The sequence below is a fragment of the Hyaena hyaena genome, unplaced genomic scaffold (genome assembly GCF_003009895.1).
Source record: "Hyaena hyaena isolate Hyena2069 unplaced genomic scaffold, ASM300989v1 scaffold_192, whole genome shotgun sequence".
Taxonomy (NCBI): domain Eukaryota; kingdom Metazoa; phylum Chordata; class Mammalia; order Carnivora; family Hyaenidae; genus Hyaena; species Hyaena hyaena.
The window spans coordinates 767,744-782,343 of record NW_024080825.1 but is presented as its reverse complement, the minus strand read 5'-3'; the positions used below and the strand labels follow the sequence as shown (position 1 = coordinate 782,343).

The following is a 14,600-nucleotide window of genomic DNA, read 5'->3' as shown; positions in this document are numbered from 1 at the left end:
GGACCAGACACTGGAGATAATCACGACAGAAGTTGATTCTTTAACCTTTTCTTGCCTCTGAGGTATTGATTCCTGATTCTATTATAATAGCTTCAATTTTGGAAAGAAAGCCTGTTAACTTACTATGGCTCTGGAGCTACAACACTTGAGGCCCTCCCTTACCCCTCTCTTCAAATTGTAAGTTAGGTAGTCTGACTCAAAAAGCCTTTAAAGTTCCCTGTAAATTTATTTGCACAGGATTTAGGGGAGGCCTAACCACAGAAAGAAATTAATACAGTGTAATTGTCAACAGGATTGGGATTCTTCTTTGGCAAAGACTTTCAAACTGAAGAAGAGAGAAAAGAGGGTAGGTATGGTTTTGTTTAATTTTTGTTGCTGTTTTTACAAAATAGCAATAAAGGGATTCTCTCTAGAATTTTTGCCATGATAGAGCATTCCTGACATGTTGCTCTAGCCATTGTTAAACACTGACTACGAATGAATTCATGCTGGGGGGCGGCATTGATGTTCCTTAAGGTAGGAACTCAGGGCAGAATCTTGTCCTATTTCACTGTTCTGGCTGCTTTGGTTCATTCATGGGGTGGAAAAGGATGTTCTTAAGTTTGTTTTGAATTGTCATGAATTTTTATGCAGGACTTTTGTACTCTAATATAATTTTCAGATGGAATGTGTGTATAATGGGATATGTGGAGATCTATCTGTGTGCATTTGTTTAAGGTACTTCATATGTTTCCAGAGTCTTCATGTACTTCGGTAGGATTACAGCTCTTCTCTTTCTGGCGCTGTCATATAGATTTTTCCAAAGCTTGCTTGTTTCTTCTAGGGCACTGAAGGCATTTTTGTATTGGTTCAACATAAGCTTTAAGAAATGGAAACAGAATGAGAGAGCACATTGTTATTTACCATAGCCCTGGTACCCAAGACTTGCACCAGGTTGTCTAATGGAATAATTTTGTCTTCTGTGCTTCAGATCTTCTATTTGGCACTGAACTTACTGGTCTTTGTCTCCTTTCTAGCGTTCCAGTAGCCGACAGTTCATTGATGGTCCCCCTGGACCTGTAAAGAAGACTCGTTCCATTGGCTCCACGGTAGACCAGGTAAGAAAATTCAGGCCAAGAAATTGTGGTTGTGAACACATCAGAGATTAGTGGCCCCAAGCATTAAAAATCCTGAGTCAACATTGCATAGTTATTTTGAGAGAGCCATTTGGTGAGTTTTTCAGTGTAATAGGATCCTTATCATCCTTATGAATGGAATTACTCTGAATAAACAACTGTCAGCTTTATATTTGATTCTTCATTGCTTGTATGTATGCCTCTGTGACCTTTATTTGTTTTTTTTTTCCCAATATTCTTTTTATTTATTTAGTTAGTTTTTAGTTTTTGAGAGAGTGTGAGCAGGGGAGGGACAGAGGGAGAGAGAATCTTAAGCAGTCTCCAGCCCAGCACAGAGCCCGATGTGGAGCTCAGTCATGAGATCATGACCTGAGCTGAAATCAAGAGTTGGGCACTTAACCGATTAAGCCACCCAGGTGCCCCTGTATTTCTGTTCTGAAGTATGAGGTTTCAACTTAAGAGTGTTTTAAGCTAGGGCCTTAAGCCCTGACCAAGATTCAGGAATTTTTCACCCACTGTGAAACACCCTGATAGTGGAGGGGAAATTAGATTCACATGTTTATTCTTTGCTCATTTCTACTTTTGTTTCAGGGGAATGAATCCATAGTTGCAAAAACGACAGTGACTGTTCCCAATGATGGTGGGCCCATCGAAGCTGTGTCCACGATTGAGACTGTGCCATATTGGACGAGAAGCCGAAGGAAAACAGGTCCACTGGGTTTGTGGCTAAATTGCCTGTGTAAAGCAACTGGTAAAATTTGGGGAGACTTGGTTTTTTAGAATCCTCTGCGACAGGAGTTTGGTTGTTTCTTTCCGCTTCCTACCGAGGACCAGGGCACACACGGTATCATACTCTACTTTTGGGTTGCTAGCCTGGCCTAAGCCACTTGCGTATAACTTGTTATTTTTTAACTGATTTTTCTGTATAGCTGTTGTAGTCACTTCTGAGTAGGGTTACAAATTACTGGTTGTCTACCAGTTATATTAAAATCAGGGTTAAAATTCAGAAGGGACAAAATATTAATGCACAAAAGCTTACAGTTGGTTGTTTTCTAGGTACTTTACAACCTTGGAACAGCGACTCTACCTTGAGCAGCAGGCAGCTGGAGCCAAGAACGGAGGCAGACAGTTGCGGCACTCCACAGAATAATGGAGGGATGCGCCTGCATGACTTTGTCTCTAAGACGGTAGATCTATGATTGCTTCTCCTTTGGGGCACACTTAATTTTTTTTTAATGTTTGTTTAATTTACTTTTAATGGAAAATTTTATTTTTTAAATGGTTTTATTTTTTTGAGAGAGAGAGTGAACATACATGAGTGGGGGAAGGGCAGAGAGTGGGGGGACAGAATTTCCAAAGCAGGCTCTGTACTGACAACAGAGAGCCTGATATGGAGCTCAAACTTACAATTCATGAGATCATGACCTGAGCTGAAGTCGGATGCTTAACTGACTGAGCCACCCAGGCACCCCAGGGCACAATTAATTTTTTGATTGTGAAATTAGTATATACCAGGAGCAGATTTAAATAACTTAGTGTTAGAAAGTTAAATGTCAAGTCTCCTTTCATTTCCATTTATCAGGGCTGACTACTGGTTACAGAAAGTGTGTACCTTTCCATTCTGTAATATTAAATGAAAACAAAGCAACTTTTCAGAAGCATTTGTTTACGCTTTTCTGTGATACATATTTACATTGTATTTTTTTGGTAAACATTTATTTTTGAGAGACAGAGACAAATCATGAGCAGGGGAGAGGCAGAGAGAGAGAGGGATACACAGAATCAGAAGCAGGTTCCAGGCTCTGAGCTGTCAACACAGAGCCGGACACGGGGCTCGAACCCACAAGCTGTGAGATCATGACCTGAGCTGAAGTCGGACGCTCACCCGACTGAGTCACCCAGGCGCCCCTACGTTGTATTCTTAAGAATAGCATGCTTTAGGGGCTCCTGGGTGGCTCAGTCGGTTAAGCGTCCAAGTTTCGCTTAGGTCATGATCTCGCGGATCGTGGGTTCGAGCCCCGCGTCGGGCTCTGTGCTGACTGCCAGCTCAGAGCCTGGAGCCTGTTTCAGTCTGTGACTCCCTCTCTCTCTGACCCTCCCCTGCTCACGTTGTCTCTCTCTCTCTCTCCTAGAAATAAATAAAACATAAAAAAAAAAAATAACATGCTTTACGTTTGTCCCATTGGATTTCCTGATAAAAACCCAAGCAAACTGACTGAGGCTCAGAAGAGCCACAGGACAGTTTGGGCCACAGGACAGTAAATGGCAGAATTAACATGGAGGTTTTGTGACTCTTTGTCAACAGATTCTTTCTACTACTGTACACTGTCCACTTCTAGCTGGATAACCTTATGCAAGTTACGCAGCCTGTTTTTGCTTCTGTTTCTTTATCTTAAAATAAAGAAAACAAAACTTATATTGTAGGATTATTGTGAGAATTACAGAAAAAAGTGTAAAGGAACTAGGAGCTTGTTGGTCATTGATGATGATAATTGTCTAACTCAGACCCCTCTCTTCTTTCTGTCCTCTCTTGTCCTCAGGTTATTAAACCGGAATCTTGTGTTCCGTGTGGAAAGCGGATAAAGTTTGGCAAGCTGTCTCTGAAGTGTCGAGACTGTCGTGTGGTTTCCCATCCAGAATGTCGGGATCGCTGTCCCCTTCCCTGCATTCCTACCCTGATAGGAACGCCTGTCAAGATTGGAGAGGTATGCTCTGCGGGAGCTGTCCTTGTGTTATGGCTTCTTTAGCTTTTCCAAAGCTTAATGTCTGTTTTTATCCTCAAATAAGTGATGCCAATGGGGCGCCTGGGTGGGTAACTCAGTGGGTTAAGCGTCCAACTTCAGCTCAGGCTATGATCTCGCAGTTCATGAGTTCGAGCCCCGCATCGGGCTCTGTGCTGACAGCTGGCTCAGAGCCTGGAGCCTGCTTCAGATTCTGTACCTCCCTCTCTCTCTCTCTCTCTGCCCCTCCCCTGCTCACACTCTGTCTCATTCTCTCTCTTACAAATGAATAAACGTGATGCCAAGCGTATTTTTTTCCATGAATATTGAAGAGAAATTATAAAACGTTAACTTGTAGGAGAGCCCTGCTTGGGTTTGTCTACTTAGTAACTTTTCTACACCGAATTCCTCTTCCCTTCCCACCTCTCCCTCCCTCCCCTTCTCCCACCCTCTACCCCCTTCCTTACTCATACTCCCTCCTTCCCTTTTCTCCTTCTTTCCTTATTCCTCCCTTCCCTTTTACCTTCCTTTCCCCTCCTTTTCCTTCCCCTCCGCAATCTATTCCTATTTTGTAAAATTTCAAATACATACAGAAGTAGAGAGATTGGAATAACTAATCCCTGGTTCCTATCACCCAACTTCTGTGATTACTAGTCATGTCCAATCTTGATTTATCAATACCCCCATGTCCTCCTGGCCCTGTCTAGTGAATTATTTTGAAACAAATCCCAGCCATCATATAATTTCATCTGTGACTGTAGTTTCTCTTATGTTAGAGATATTCCATATTAGGCTATTAAGATTAGATTGCTTATTTCTAAAAATTGATTCAATCTGTTAATAAATTATTTATTGTACAAGTAGTGTTAATAAGATTCAAAACAAAATGATTATGTTGCTATCCAGCCCCCAGCAAATCAAACTTTGCTTTCTTTAATCTTAAGAGTTCTTATTTGTGCATGTAATTGGTTGTAAATTTCTTGTACTCTGATGTAGAACAATGGAGCTCTCCCTACAGATATGTTTGTGTCCCGAGCAACTGTGATTTGTGTTAAATAATTTTTCTTACTAAGAGTAATTAAAGTGTAAAAAAGGTTTTCTTTTTTAGAATAATAAGTTAGTTTATATTAAAGGCCATACCTGTAATCTTGTCATTGCTTGTTTTCTCAGGCTCTCGAGTAGGAGAGAAATAGAGGCAGAGTTGTAGGTAGTGGTCTTATTACTTGTTCATGTAAGAGTGTGGTGTATGTGACCAGAAATCTGTCCTGGTGTGGAGGTAGGAAAAAACATGGAGAGTCTCTGTTCTAATGTACGCTTTGGGAATAAGAATTTAAAAGTAGACATGATGTCCCAGCCTGAGTATTAGTTTGGACATGTTTCTTCCTACTCATCTTCATTTGCTGGTCTAAGTGGTAATAAATAATAATAATTTAAAACTCTCCCTTTTCAGGGAATGCTGGCAGATTATGTATCCCAGACTTCTCCAATGATCCCCTCCATTGTTGTCCATTGCGTCAATGAGATTGAGCAGAGAGGGCTGACCGAGGTAAGAGTCAATCTTCAGAGAGCACCTATTTGTTATTTGTGTTAATAATTAGGAGGTTCTTTCTGAAAGTGTCACCTTGATAATAGACAGGCTTGTATCGGATCTCTGGCTGTGACCGGACAGTAAAAGACCTGAAAGAGAAATTCCTCAGAGTGAAAACTGTACCCCTTCTCAGCAAAGTGGATGATATCCACGCCATCTGTAGCCTCCTGAAGGACTTTCTTCGAAATCTCAAAGAACCCCTTCTGACCTTTCGGCTTAATAAGACTTTCATGGAAGCGGCGGGTAAGAGTAGATCTTTAATTCTAGAATGGGAGTCCCAGAGGGACTCTTCTGTTTACTGCCCAATACAGTGCCCGCCACATAGTAGATGCTCAAATACTTTGATGAAGAATGCCTATTTCCATGTTCCGGGGCCTGTCCTCTTCCTGTCTAAACTATACAGGGTATTAACAGGGGTGGTTGTTTTTTTTGGTAGAGTTTGAGATTGTCCTTTTGAACTTGGAGCAATCTTTGATTTCTTTTCCCCATACCACATTTAATCCATTGGCAAATCTGGTCAGCAGAGATCTTGTAAAATTTATGTTAAAATTGAAATTTGCCACTCCTACTACTACGACTCTCGGCATCTCTCATCCTGGAGTGACAGAAGAACCTAGTGTTTTCCTTTTTCTACTCTTGCCCTTGACACTGTGATCCTCATATGGTATCCAGAGGAGCCCTTTTAATGTTTATATTAGATGATGTCCCTCCTGTACTTAGTATCTCCAGTGGCTTCCCATCACTCTCATAATAAAATCCATAGCCCTTAACATGGCCCCAAAGACCCCACCTTATGTCTCTAGCATCATTTCTGTCCGTGTCCTTCCCTTCTTCCTTCTCGACTTATTGGGGTTCACGTGACCAAGTTCACTCCCATCTTGAGACCCTTGCATTTATTATTGTCTCAGCCTGGAATGTATTTGCATGATTTGCTCCTTCCTTCTTCCCTTTCTTTCTTGTGGGTTTCTTCTTGGGTATCTTCTCCTCAAAAATACCTTTCCCAACCACCTTGTCCAAAATAACTGCTCCCATTGCTTTCTAGCTTCCCCTATGTACCACTACCTGCTAGATACCTGCTTTTTGACTGACTCCTCTGATAGAATGTAAGTTCCATGAGGCAAAGTCTTTGCTTAATTCTGCTTTACCTGAGCACTTAGAATAGTACCTGGTACGTAGTGGGCCCTTGAACATGTTTTAAAGACGGACACCTTTCTGGTAATTGTAGTCACTGTGGCTGTAGGCCTGCCTTCCCAGCGCATGGCTTGCTAGCTGCTTTCCCTAACTTTAGCAGCCGATTTTTGTGAAGGTTCTGATTTCTGATATTGAGCTGTTGGCTTCTGTCCTGCTTGCTAATGACACTGGAGTTTGATGCAGTCATGAACCTAATCAGAAGTTTCAGAAGCTTACTGTATAGATGAGACTCTGTGGTCGATCACTTGGAAGCCCGCTGTCAAGAAAAAGAAGTCTAGGCTTCTTGGTGCTTTCCTTTCATTTATAGAAATCCCAGATGAGGACAACAGCAAAGCTGCCATGTACCAGGCTATTGGTGAGCTGCCCCAGGCCAACAGAGACACATTAGCTTTCCTCATGATTCACTTGCAGAGGTGAGTACAGCAGAAACCTATTTCTGGGAGATCGGGAATTTGCCATGGAGAACATAATGTGGATTGGGTGTTAGGGAGAGAATGTGAGGGGTGAATTGTTTTCTGGTAGATCTTATATTTTGGTCTGCGTTTAAGTGGACAGAGTCTTCTAATTGAATGTTCTCTTGTTTAGAGTGGCTCAGAGCCCAAATACTAAAATGGATGTGGCAAATCTGGCTAAAGTCTTTGGGCCTACCATAGTTGCCCATGCTGTGCCCAATCCAGATCCAGTGGTAATGTTGCAGGACATCAAACGTCAGCCCAAGGTAGGCAAGTGCATTTTATGTGTGTATGTACATATGTATGTGTGTGTGTATATACATACGCGTATGTATGTTAATGTTATACAAGTTTTAATGTACTTCATATATATAAATTTGTGTAACGTTTCATATATATATATATACATATAAACTTGTATAACATGATAAAATGAGAGAGTGGTGAGAGGTAAGCCCTGAGCTTTGGCGGTATGCTAACATGTTTGGTGGCTTTTTTAGGTGGTAGAGTGCCTGCTGTCACTTCCCCTGGAATACTGGAGTCGGTTCATGATGGTGGAACAAGAGAACATTGACCCCATGCATGTCATTGAAAACTCAAATGCGTTTTCAACACCACAGACCCCAGATATTAAAGGTAAGGCCCAAGTTGTGCTTTTTTTTTTTTTTTTTTAAATAGTAGGCTTCATGCCCAGTGCAGAGTCCAAAGTGGGGCTTGAACTCATGACCCTGAGATTGAGACCTGGGCTGAGATCAGAGTCGGATGCTTAACCAACTGAGCCACCTAGATGCCCCTCCAAGTTATGCTTCTTAAGGGACCTTCTCCGTGCCTTTGCTAGAACTATTCTGAATTCATATTTGTCAATAAAAAATTTTAAATTCATTATGAGGATTCTAACATTAAAAGAAAATTTGTACAGTTCTACCATCCCTTTTTTAATGTTCATGGAACATGGTTCTCCTTCCTTTCTTTACATACACATGGATATTTTAAAAATATAACAACAATTTAGATACAGTTTGATCTTATTTCACTTAGCATATTGTGAGAACTTTTCCTGTTACTATGTATCACTTTTATGGTTGTAAAGTATAATTTACTAACATGGTCTATTAGGAATTGATGTTATTTTTGAAATTTTCATAGTTATTAATAATACTGCCATCAGCATTATATGTATATGCTTTTTTCCTCCTAATGATAAATTCCCAAGAGTGAAAATCACTGAATTAAAGGCCTTGAACATTTTTATGTTTTAACCAGCTTGATTTCTTAAAGGCTTTTGTCAATTTGTATTGCCACCAAAAATTCACGAGGCTGGTTTCTTCCAACTTTTACGGCATTGGAGACCGACTCTTTCATTTGTGCAAGGTCTCCCACCCCCTTTTTTTTTAATGATTATTTTGAGAGATCACGAGCAGGGGAGGGGGAGAGAGAGAGAATCTCAAGTAGGCTCCATGCTGTGCGTGTGCTGTGTGATGCAGGACTCTGTTCCATGACCATGAGATCATGACTTGAGCCTAAATCAAGAGTCAAACATTTCGTCGACTGAGCCACCCAGGTGCCCCAAGATCCTTTTTAAGAAAGCATACTGTTTTTTCTAATATAGATAGGAATCAAATGATCAGACATTAGATTTGTGAAGGCTGGAGTTTGAGAATGGCCTCAATCAGGAAGTGAAAGTCAGCTATTCACTGAGCAGTTGCTTGCATAGGTCAAAAGATACACTGGTGTATTACAGAACAATGACAGAAATGATCTCTGGGACTTTGGGTCTCTAACCTTAGCTCTTAAGCGCTTCGTAGGATACTCAAAACTGGCCACCGAAAGGGTGCTTTCCTTTTTGCCCCTCTTTAAAAATATGTCTTAACTTTGATTAAAGTGAGTTTACTGGGGCCCGTGACCACTCCTGAGCATCAGCTTCTCAAGACTCCTTCATCTAGTTCCCTGTCGCAGAGAGTCCGCTCCACCCTCACCAAGAACACACCCAGGTATGTGGAACTGGCTGGCTTTGGAAGTAAAAAAGGGCTGCTTCCTTAGCTCTCTTTTCCCATCACACCGAAGCTTATTGAAAGAAAGAATTGAATTAGACCTTAGCTAGCACCTAGGCGTTAAAAGGTAATCTGGAGCCATAACAACCCCTTTTTTAAAAGGATCTAAAGGTTTTGTTTTCCCCTCTCTCATCTCAGGTGACAAAGAGTAGTTTACAGAGTAGTTGCAGAGGGCTTCCTATTTTTAGATGATAATATTAAATAATGTTACAGGTTACCTTTTTTTATAGACTACTTTTTCAGTTCATTTTCTTTTCCTTTAGATTTGGGAGCAAAAGCAAATCTGCCACCAACCTAGGACGACAAGGCAACTTTTTTGCTTCTCCAATGCTCAAGTGAAGTCATGTCTCCTGTTTCTTGCCTACATTTACTGACTGCAGGAAGGGTGCACCTGTATGCTCTGCTCTGTAGCCTCCTGTACTCATTACTACTTTTAGCATTCTCCAGGCTTTTAATCAAGTTTAATTGTGCATGGGGGGTTTATTAGAACTATATATATCTCCCTCTCTTTCTCCTCAAGTAATATAATATCAACACCTTGTGCAGTCGTTGTTGGGAACTTGTAGATGGGAGATCTTTACAGCAATGGAAAGGATAATATGGAATTTGTTGTGATTCTGGGGGGAAGCTGGGGGAAGGTACATCCCTTTGGCTTAAAGCCAAATGCTGCTCATGGAATGATCTTTCTCTGGTGTCATTTGGAACTAATTTCCCTGAGACAGTGACAAGCCCCACCTCTTTGGTAAGACTGACTTGTCTCAGGGTGGGAGGTGGGAGGGCAGGGTAAAAGAAAGGTTGGACAGAGGATTTAGGGTGGCTCCTTCTGAGAACTTGGAAGGTCCCTTTCCCCCAGTATGAACTAAGCTATAATGTGGAGCCTTCATAAAAATGGGGTTGGATGAGGACAGAACTAGTAACGGAGGTGTGCTTAGTTTTGATTCAGATTGATTAGGTTTAATGGTGTTAAGTAGCACATCCTATAAAAGTGATTTCCTACTTGTATTTATCTCTAATGGGCCTCTGGTTGGACTTTGGGTTTGCTTGGGGTCAAAGCCAGTTTGCACTTCCATTGAATTCATTCTGATGCTTGACCCTCCTGTCCCCTTGTCCATTGGAGCCCTACTTCTGAAGGTCATATGCCGTCTATTTGGCATCCCAGTTTGCAATGAAGAGTAGGCTCTAAGGGAGATTGTCAATATTTTGTGTGGCAAGAAAAGCCACACTTTTTGTCTTTGCACTTTGGTTGCTAAAATCTTCCTATGGAACATAGCCACAGCTAGATAAATATGAACTTTTTCTTTTATTAAAATTATTTCCAATATCTATAAAAATGCTTTTTTTCTGTAGAATGTTTTTGACCCATAGTGCCCTGTCTGTAAAACACATATTTGGAATATTTGGAAAAAAAAGTAAATAGTTTTTTCAAAATGACTGCAAGGTTGATTTCTTGTCTTGGAAGGTAACCGTCAACAAGAAAATATTTTTCCTCAGCGTTTTGGTCTTACTATTCATTTCCATTCACTTCCCTTCCCCAATGCTGCCACCGCCAGGAGTCAGTTTCTTCGTTTCTCATTCAGTCTTTCATCGTCCAAACTGAAGTCCTAGATTTGTCCTTTGACTGTTACCCTGTCATCTGAGGAAACTACTTTAAACAAAACCCAAACTTTTTAAACAAGTCTTTAGGGACCAGAATGGTGCATTTAAAAAAAAAACAAAAAAAAAACCGACTCTGGCTGGCTGCCTGCCTGAAACATCCTTCACTGCTGGAAGTGCCTCTGGAGTGAGCTGGGATGATTAACTGAGGGCACCTGCACTTGGAACTCTGAGGCTGGTGAACAGAATGTATCTGAGATTGAGCGTAAACAGTTGCAGGCTTAATATGTAACCGCGGAGAGAGGAGGCAACCTACTGGCTCTTTTCCCGGGAGGTGGCAGCTCTCACAGCAGGGAGATTTTGCCTCAGCAAATTGAAAGAGGATGGGTCCCCTCTCCTCTTCCCCCACCCCCTTTACACACACACACGCCTGGTAAGTTTTATTTTTAATTTTTTTTTAACTTTGTCCTAGATGCCATCTCTTTTCTTACGTCTGCACAAGCCTGGTGTTGGCCCGGTTCCATATTTGCTGTTCTGTAGTATCTCCCCTAGGTGCATTTTAAGTCACTAATGTGGAGGAAGTAAATGGATTGTATAACGTTAGTGAAGGCAAGACTACCCTATGCAGGAACTGATGGCCCATTAACGAAAAAGGAAATGGTCCTGTGTGTCAGATGTTGGCAGCTAGTTGCTCAGTTTTGAGCTAGGCCAAGAGACCTCAGCCGTGAAAATAATTCTGATATTAGCAAAGGGAAATATGTACCCACCTTCAACTTCTTTAATAGTACTTCATGTGGAACAGCTTGGCTTTCGAGGGCTTCCTTAATTCAGTTGTATTGCCCTGATGTGAGATTTAAGGAAAGGGTCCGGTGCTTTGGATTAGCTGTCACCCCGGCTCCTGCTCCTCACCTGTCCTGATGCCACCTCTTCCTCTGCCTTTAACGCAGTTCCGCTTTACTCTCTCACTTGCTAACAACCAGAGTCTAAATCTCTAAATCCGTTCTCCATCAGTCTAGGTAAGACTCCTAAGTCTGATGTTTATTTAACTGGGCAAGCATTACATGGTTTGATTCAGCAGCAACAATTTGCATTTATTACTGGGTATGTAATGATTTCTCCTTAGGAAGGCAAATTCATTGCTTGCAGAAATAGAAGGCACCTGAGTTTCCATCACAGGACTCGAGTGTTCAGGTGATTTATCATGACAAAAATGGTCATTTTGGGCTATGAACTACACCTGTGGTGTTGAAAGGGGTCTTGAATCCTTAAATTCATGCTTAAATTACTGGGCAGCACAAAGTGACGAGTGCTGAGTGAGTGCAGGGAGCAAAGCTATCAGCCTTGCTGGTTGTGTTTGTTTGTGTTACAGCAGGGCCTTCCTGCCCACCTCAAGCTTCAAACAGACACACACACACCTCATATACATATGGTATGTGATTTCCCATTGGAAAAGCATCCAGGAGACCCATTGTGCTAAGCCTGGCATACCGAGCAGTGGTTTGCTTAATCACGTGTCACCTTTTCTTGGGTTCAGCTGTGAGAGGGGAAGAAGTGGTTATGGAGTCCCCATCTCGGAAGCAAGGGAGGCACAGAGCTCAGTGTTCAGTTTGGCACAGTTCATACAGTAGGGTCTTGATCCATGTCCTTTGATGATTTCCTTGATCATGATTCCAGTTTCAGCCACTGGTGTGAAAAGCTATTAAGCATGCAGAGTCGGGGCACATTAGTCATTGTGCTTTTAGTGTAAACAGGATTTGGAGACTGGTCACTTAGCCTAAGAATTTAATGATTAAAAAAAAAAACCTCCCTGTAGTTGGTCTATTTTGTAAATAAGTGAAGCCCCCAGGCCAGGGGGTCCTTACGTTGTGTAATTAATTAGACTCTGGTTCTCAGAGTCTGTATTTGTTGATGGTTTCTATTCACGAAGTCAGGCAGAAGGCAGTTTGACGTCACCAGGAATAACCTTGTAGTGTGTGGGAGCCTTGTCCTCCGCAGTTGTGTGGGATGGGAAAGGAGGCCACTTTTCAGGGACTTAGAGTTGGAAGCAGGAATTTTCCTTTTGTCTACCTTCTCCCTCTATAACTCTTGCCAGCTTCATTTAGCTGCATTGTTTTTATACAGATTGCTCTCACATCTCACACAGTTGGACACCATCTGCGTGCTAGGCTCAGACACGTGTAAGTGGATATTTAGATTTCTAATAAAGCTCTTGCCAGTTAATATCGTCTCTGGTCATCAGTGAAGATGGAATTAACTGGTTCCTCTAGGAAATGTGATATGGTGATTGACAACATATCAAGTGCTTTCATTCATCATCTTGACATCACCACACCCATATGGGGTGGGCAGGTGATCTTAACCCAATTGGTAAATTCAGAGGGGTGATTTGGCTCAAATTCCCACAAACTAATCTATAGTTTAGGATAAGAACCTGGGGATTAGAGCTCCCACCAGAGTTCAGCTGTGGCGCTTGCTATTTAAATCAGCATTGTGGGGTCTGTTGATATATTATTAGGTATGTAAATGATTCCACTCAAGGCTGCATGTGGATGTGCTTATGTACAGATGACCCAGAAGGAGCAGGGAGGCCTAGACTGCTGGGGAAAGCATTTGGGACAGGAGAATGAAATGTCTGCTTTTTTTTCCCTTTTTTTTTTTTAAATTTATTTCTGAGAGAGACTGCGTGAGCAGGGGAGGGTCAGAAAGGGAGATACAGAATCTGAAGCAGGCTCCAGGTTCTGAGCTAGCTGTCAGCCTAGAGCCTGATGCGGGGCTTGAACCCATGAACTGTGAGATCATGACCTGAGCCGAAGTCGGATGCTTAACCGATGGAGCCACCCAAGCAGTCCTGAAATGTCTCTCTTAATGGTTAGGCTTACTGTCTTACAGAGGTGGAAGTCCTGGGCATGGTGATCCAGGGCTGTTTCCTTCTTCTTTTTAATGTGTATTTTTGAGAGAGAGAGACATGGGCAGGGAAAGAGGAGAGAGAGTGGGGGAGACACAGAATCTGAAGCAGACTCCGGGCTCTGAGCTGTCAGCACAGGGCCCGATGCAGGGTTTGAACCCACAAACCACGAGATCATGATGTGAGCTGAAGTCGGATGCTCAACCTACTGAGCCACTCAGGCGCCCCTCCAGGGCTAAGTTTTCTATGTGGAAGGAGGAGGATGTGTTGGTGTGAATGTTTGCAGTTTCTCCTGGTGGGAGTCCATTCTCGGGTCATCCATGTGCATCTTGTGTGCTCTGAAGCTCAGAGCCAAGAACAGGCAAGTCTCTGAGCCAAAGCCATCAGCCTGCTTCTAGAAACGTGTCATCGGATTAGCTTATTGGCTTTCCCCCTGAGTGGCATTAGCTCTCACCCCGTCTCATGTTCACCATCTGGCTTTGAGTAAGAAGTCTTCGAGTGATCTCTCTTCAGCAGCCTGCTCTGTGCCAGGGCTTTCTGAGGGCTGTTCGGCTTTCTTCCTCATCAACCCCAGGGCCCATTGCTCTCCAAGAAGAGGTAGTCAGTCTGTTGTGTCCACACACACACCTGACATCAGAAGAGGGAACCAAATCAGCTCGAAGGAGAATGAGTCTGTGTGGTCTAAAGTCTTCTGTTGTCAAAACTAACAAGTGAATCTGTCCTTAGGTGAATTTTTAAAATGGAGTTGCTGGGGCACCTGGGTGGCTCAGTCAGTTAAGCATCCAGCTTCAGCTCAGGTTATGATCTCACAGCTCGTGAGTTTGAGCCCTGCGTCCGGCGCTGTGCTGCCAGCCCAGAGCCTGGAGTCTGCTTCTGATTCTGTATCTCCCTCTTTCTCTGCCCCTCCCCCACTCGCTTGCGCACGCCTGCTCTCTCTCTCTCTCTGTCAAACAATAAATAAACATTAAACAATAATAATAAATTA

The 14,600-nt window shown here is 42.4% G+C and overlaps 1 protein-coding gene across 5 annotated transcripts in view; it reads left to right on the top strand.

Annotated features, from left to right (window-relative positions):
- The window catches only part of RACGAP1 (Rac GTPase activating protein 1), a 28,789-nt gene extending 18,241 nt beyond the window's left edge, over positions 1 to 10,548 (top strand). For 4 of the 5 annotated variants that reach the window (XM_039241447.1, XM_039241448.1, XM_039241449.1 and 1 more), the window contains exons 6-17: positions 293 to 346; positions 1,017 to 1,097; positions 1,707 to 1,833; positions 2,172 to 2,302; positions 3,656 to 3,820; positions 5,286 to 5,381; positions 5,468 to 5,666; positions 6,922 to 7,027; positions 7,200 to 7,332; positions 7,567 to 7,702; positions 8,949 to 9,057; positions 9,381 to 10,548. In XM_039241447.1, the coding sequence (XP_039097378.1) occupies positions 293 to 346; positions 1,017 to 1,097; positions 1,707 to 1,833; positions 2,172 to 2,302; positions 3,656 to 3,820; positions 5,286 to 5,381; positions 5,468 to 5,666; positions 6,922 to 7,027; positions 7,200 to 7,332; positions 7,567 to 7,702; positions 8,949 to 9,057; positions 9,381 to 9,456 (1,413 nt within the window). In that variant the 3' untranslated portion in view covers positions 9,457 to 10,548. The remainder of the gene's footprint in view (positions 1 to 292; positions 347 to 1,016; positions 1,098 to 1,706; positions 1,834 to 2,171; positions 2,303 to 3,655; positions 3,821 to 5,285; positions 5,382 to 5,467; positions 5,667 to 6,921; positions 7,028 to 7,199; positions 7,333 to 7,566; positions 7,703 to 8,948; positions 9,058 to 9,380) is intronic. The other variant, XM_039241451.1, reaches the window with a different exon arrangement.
- Positions 10,549 to 14,600: the final 4,052 nt, after the last annotated feature.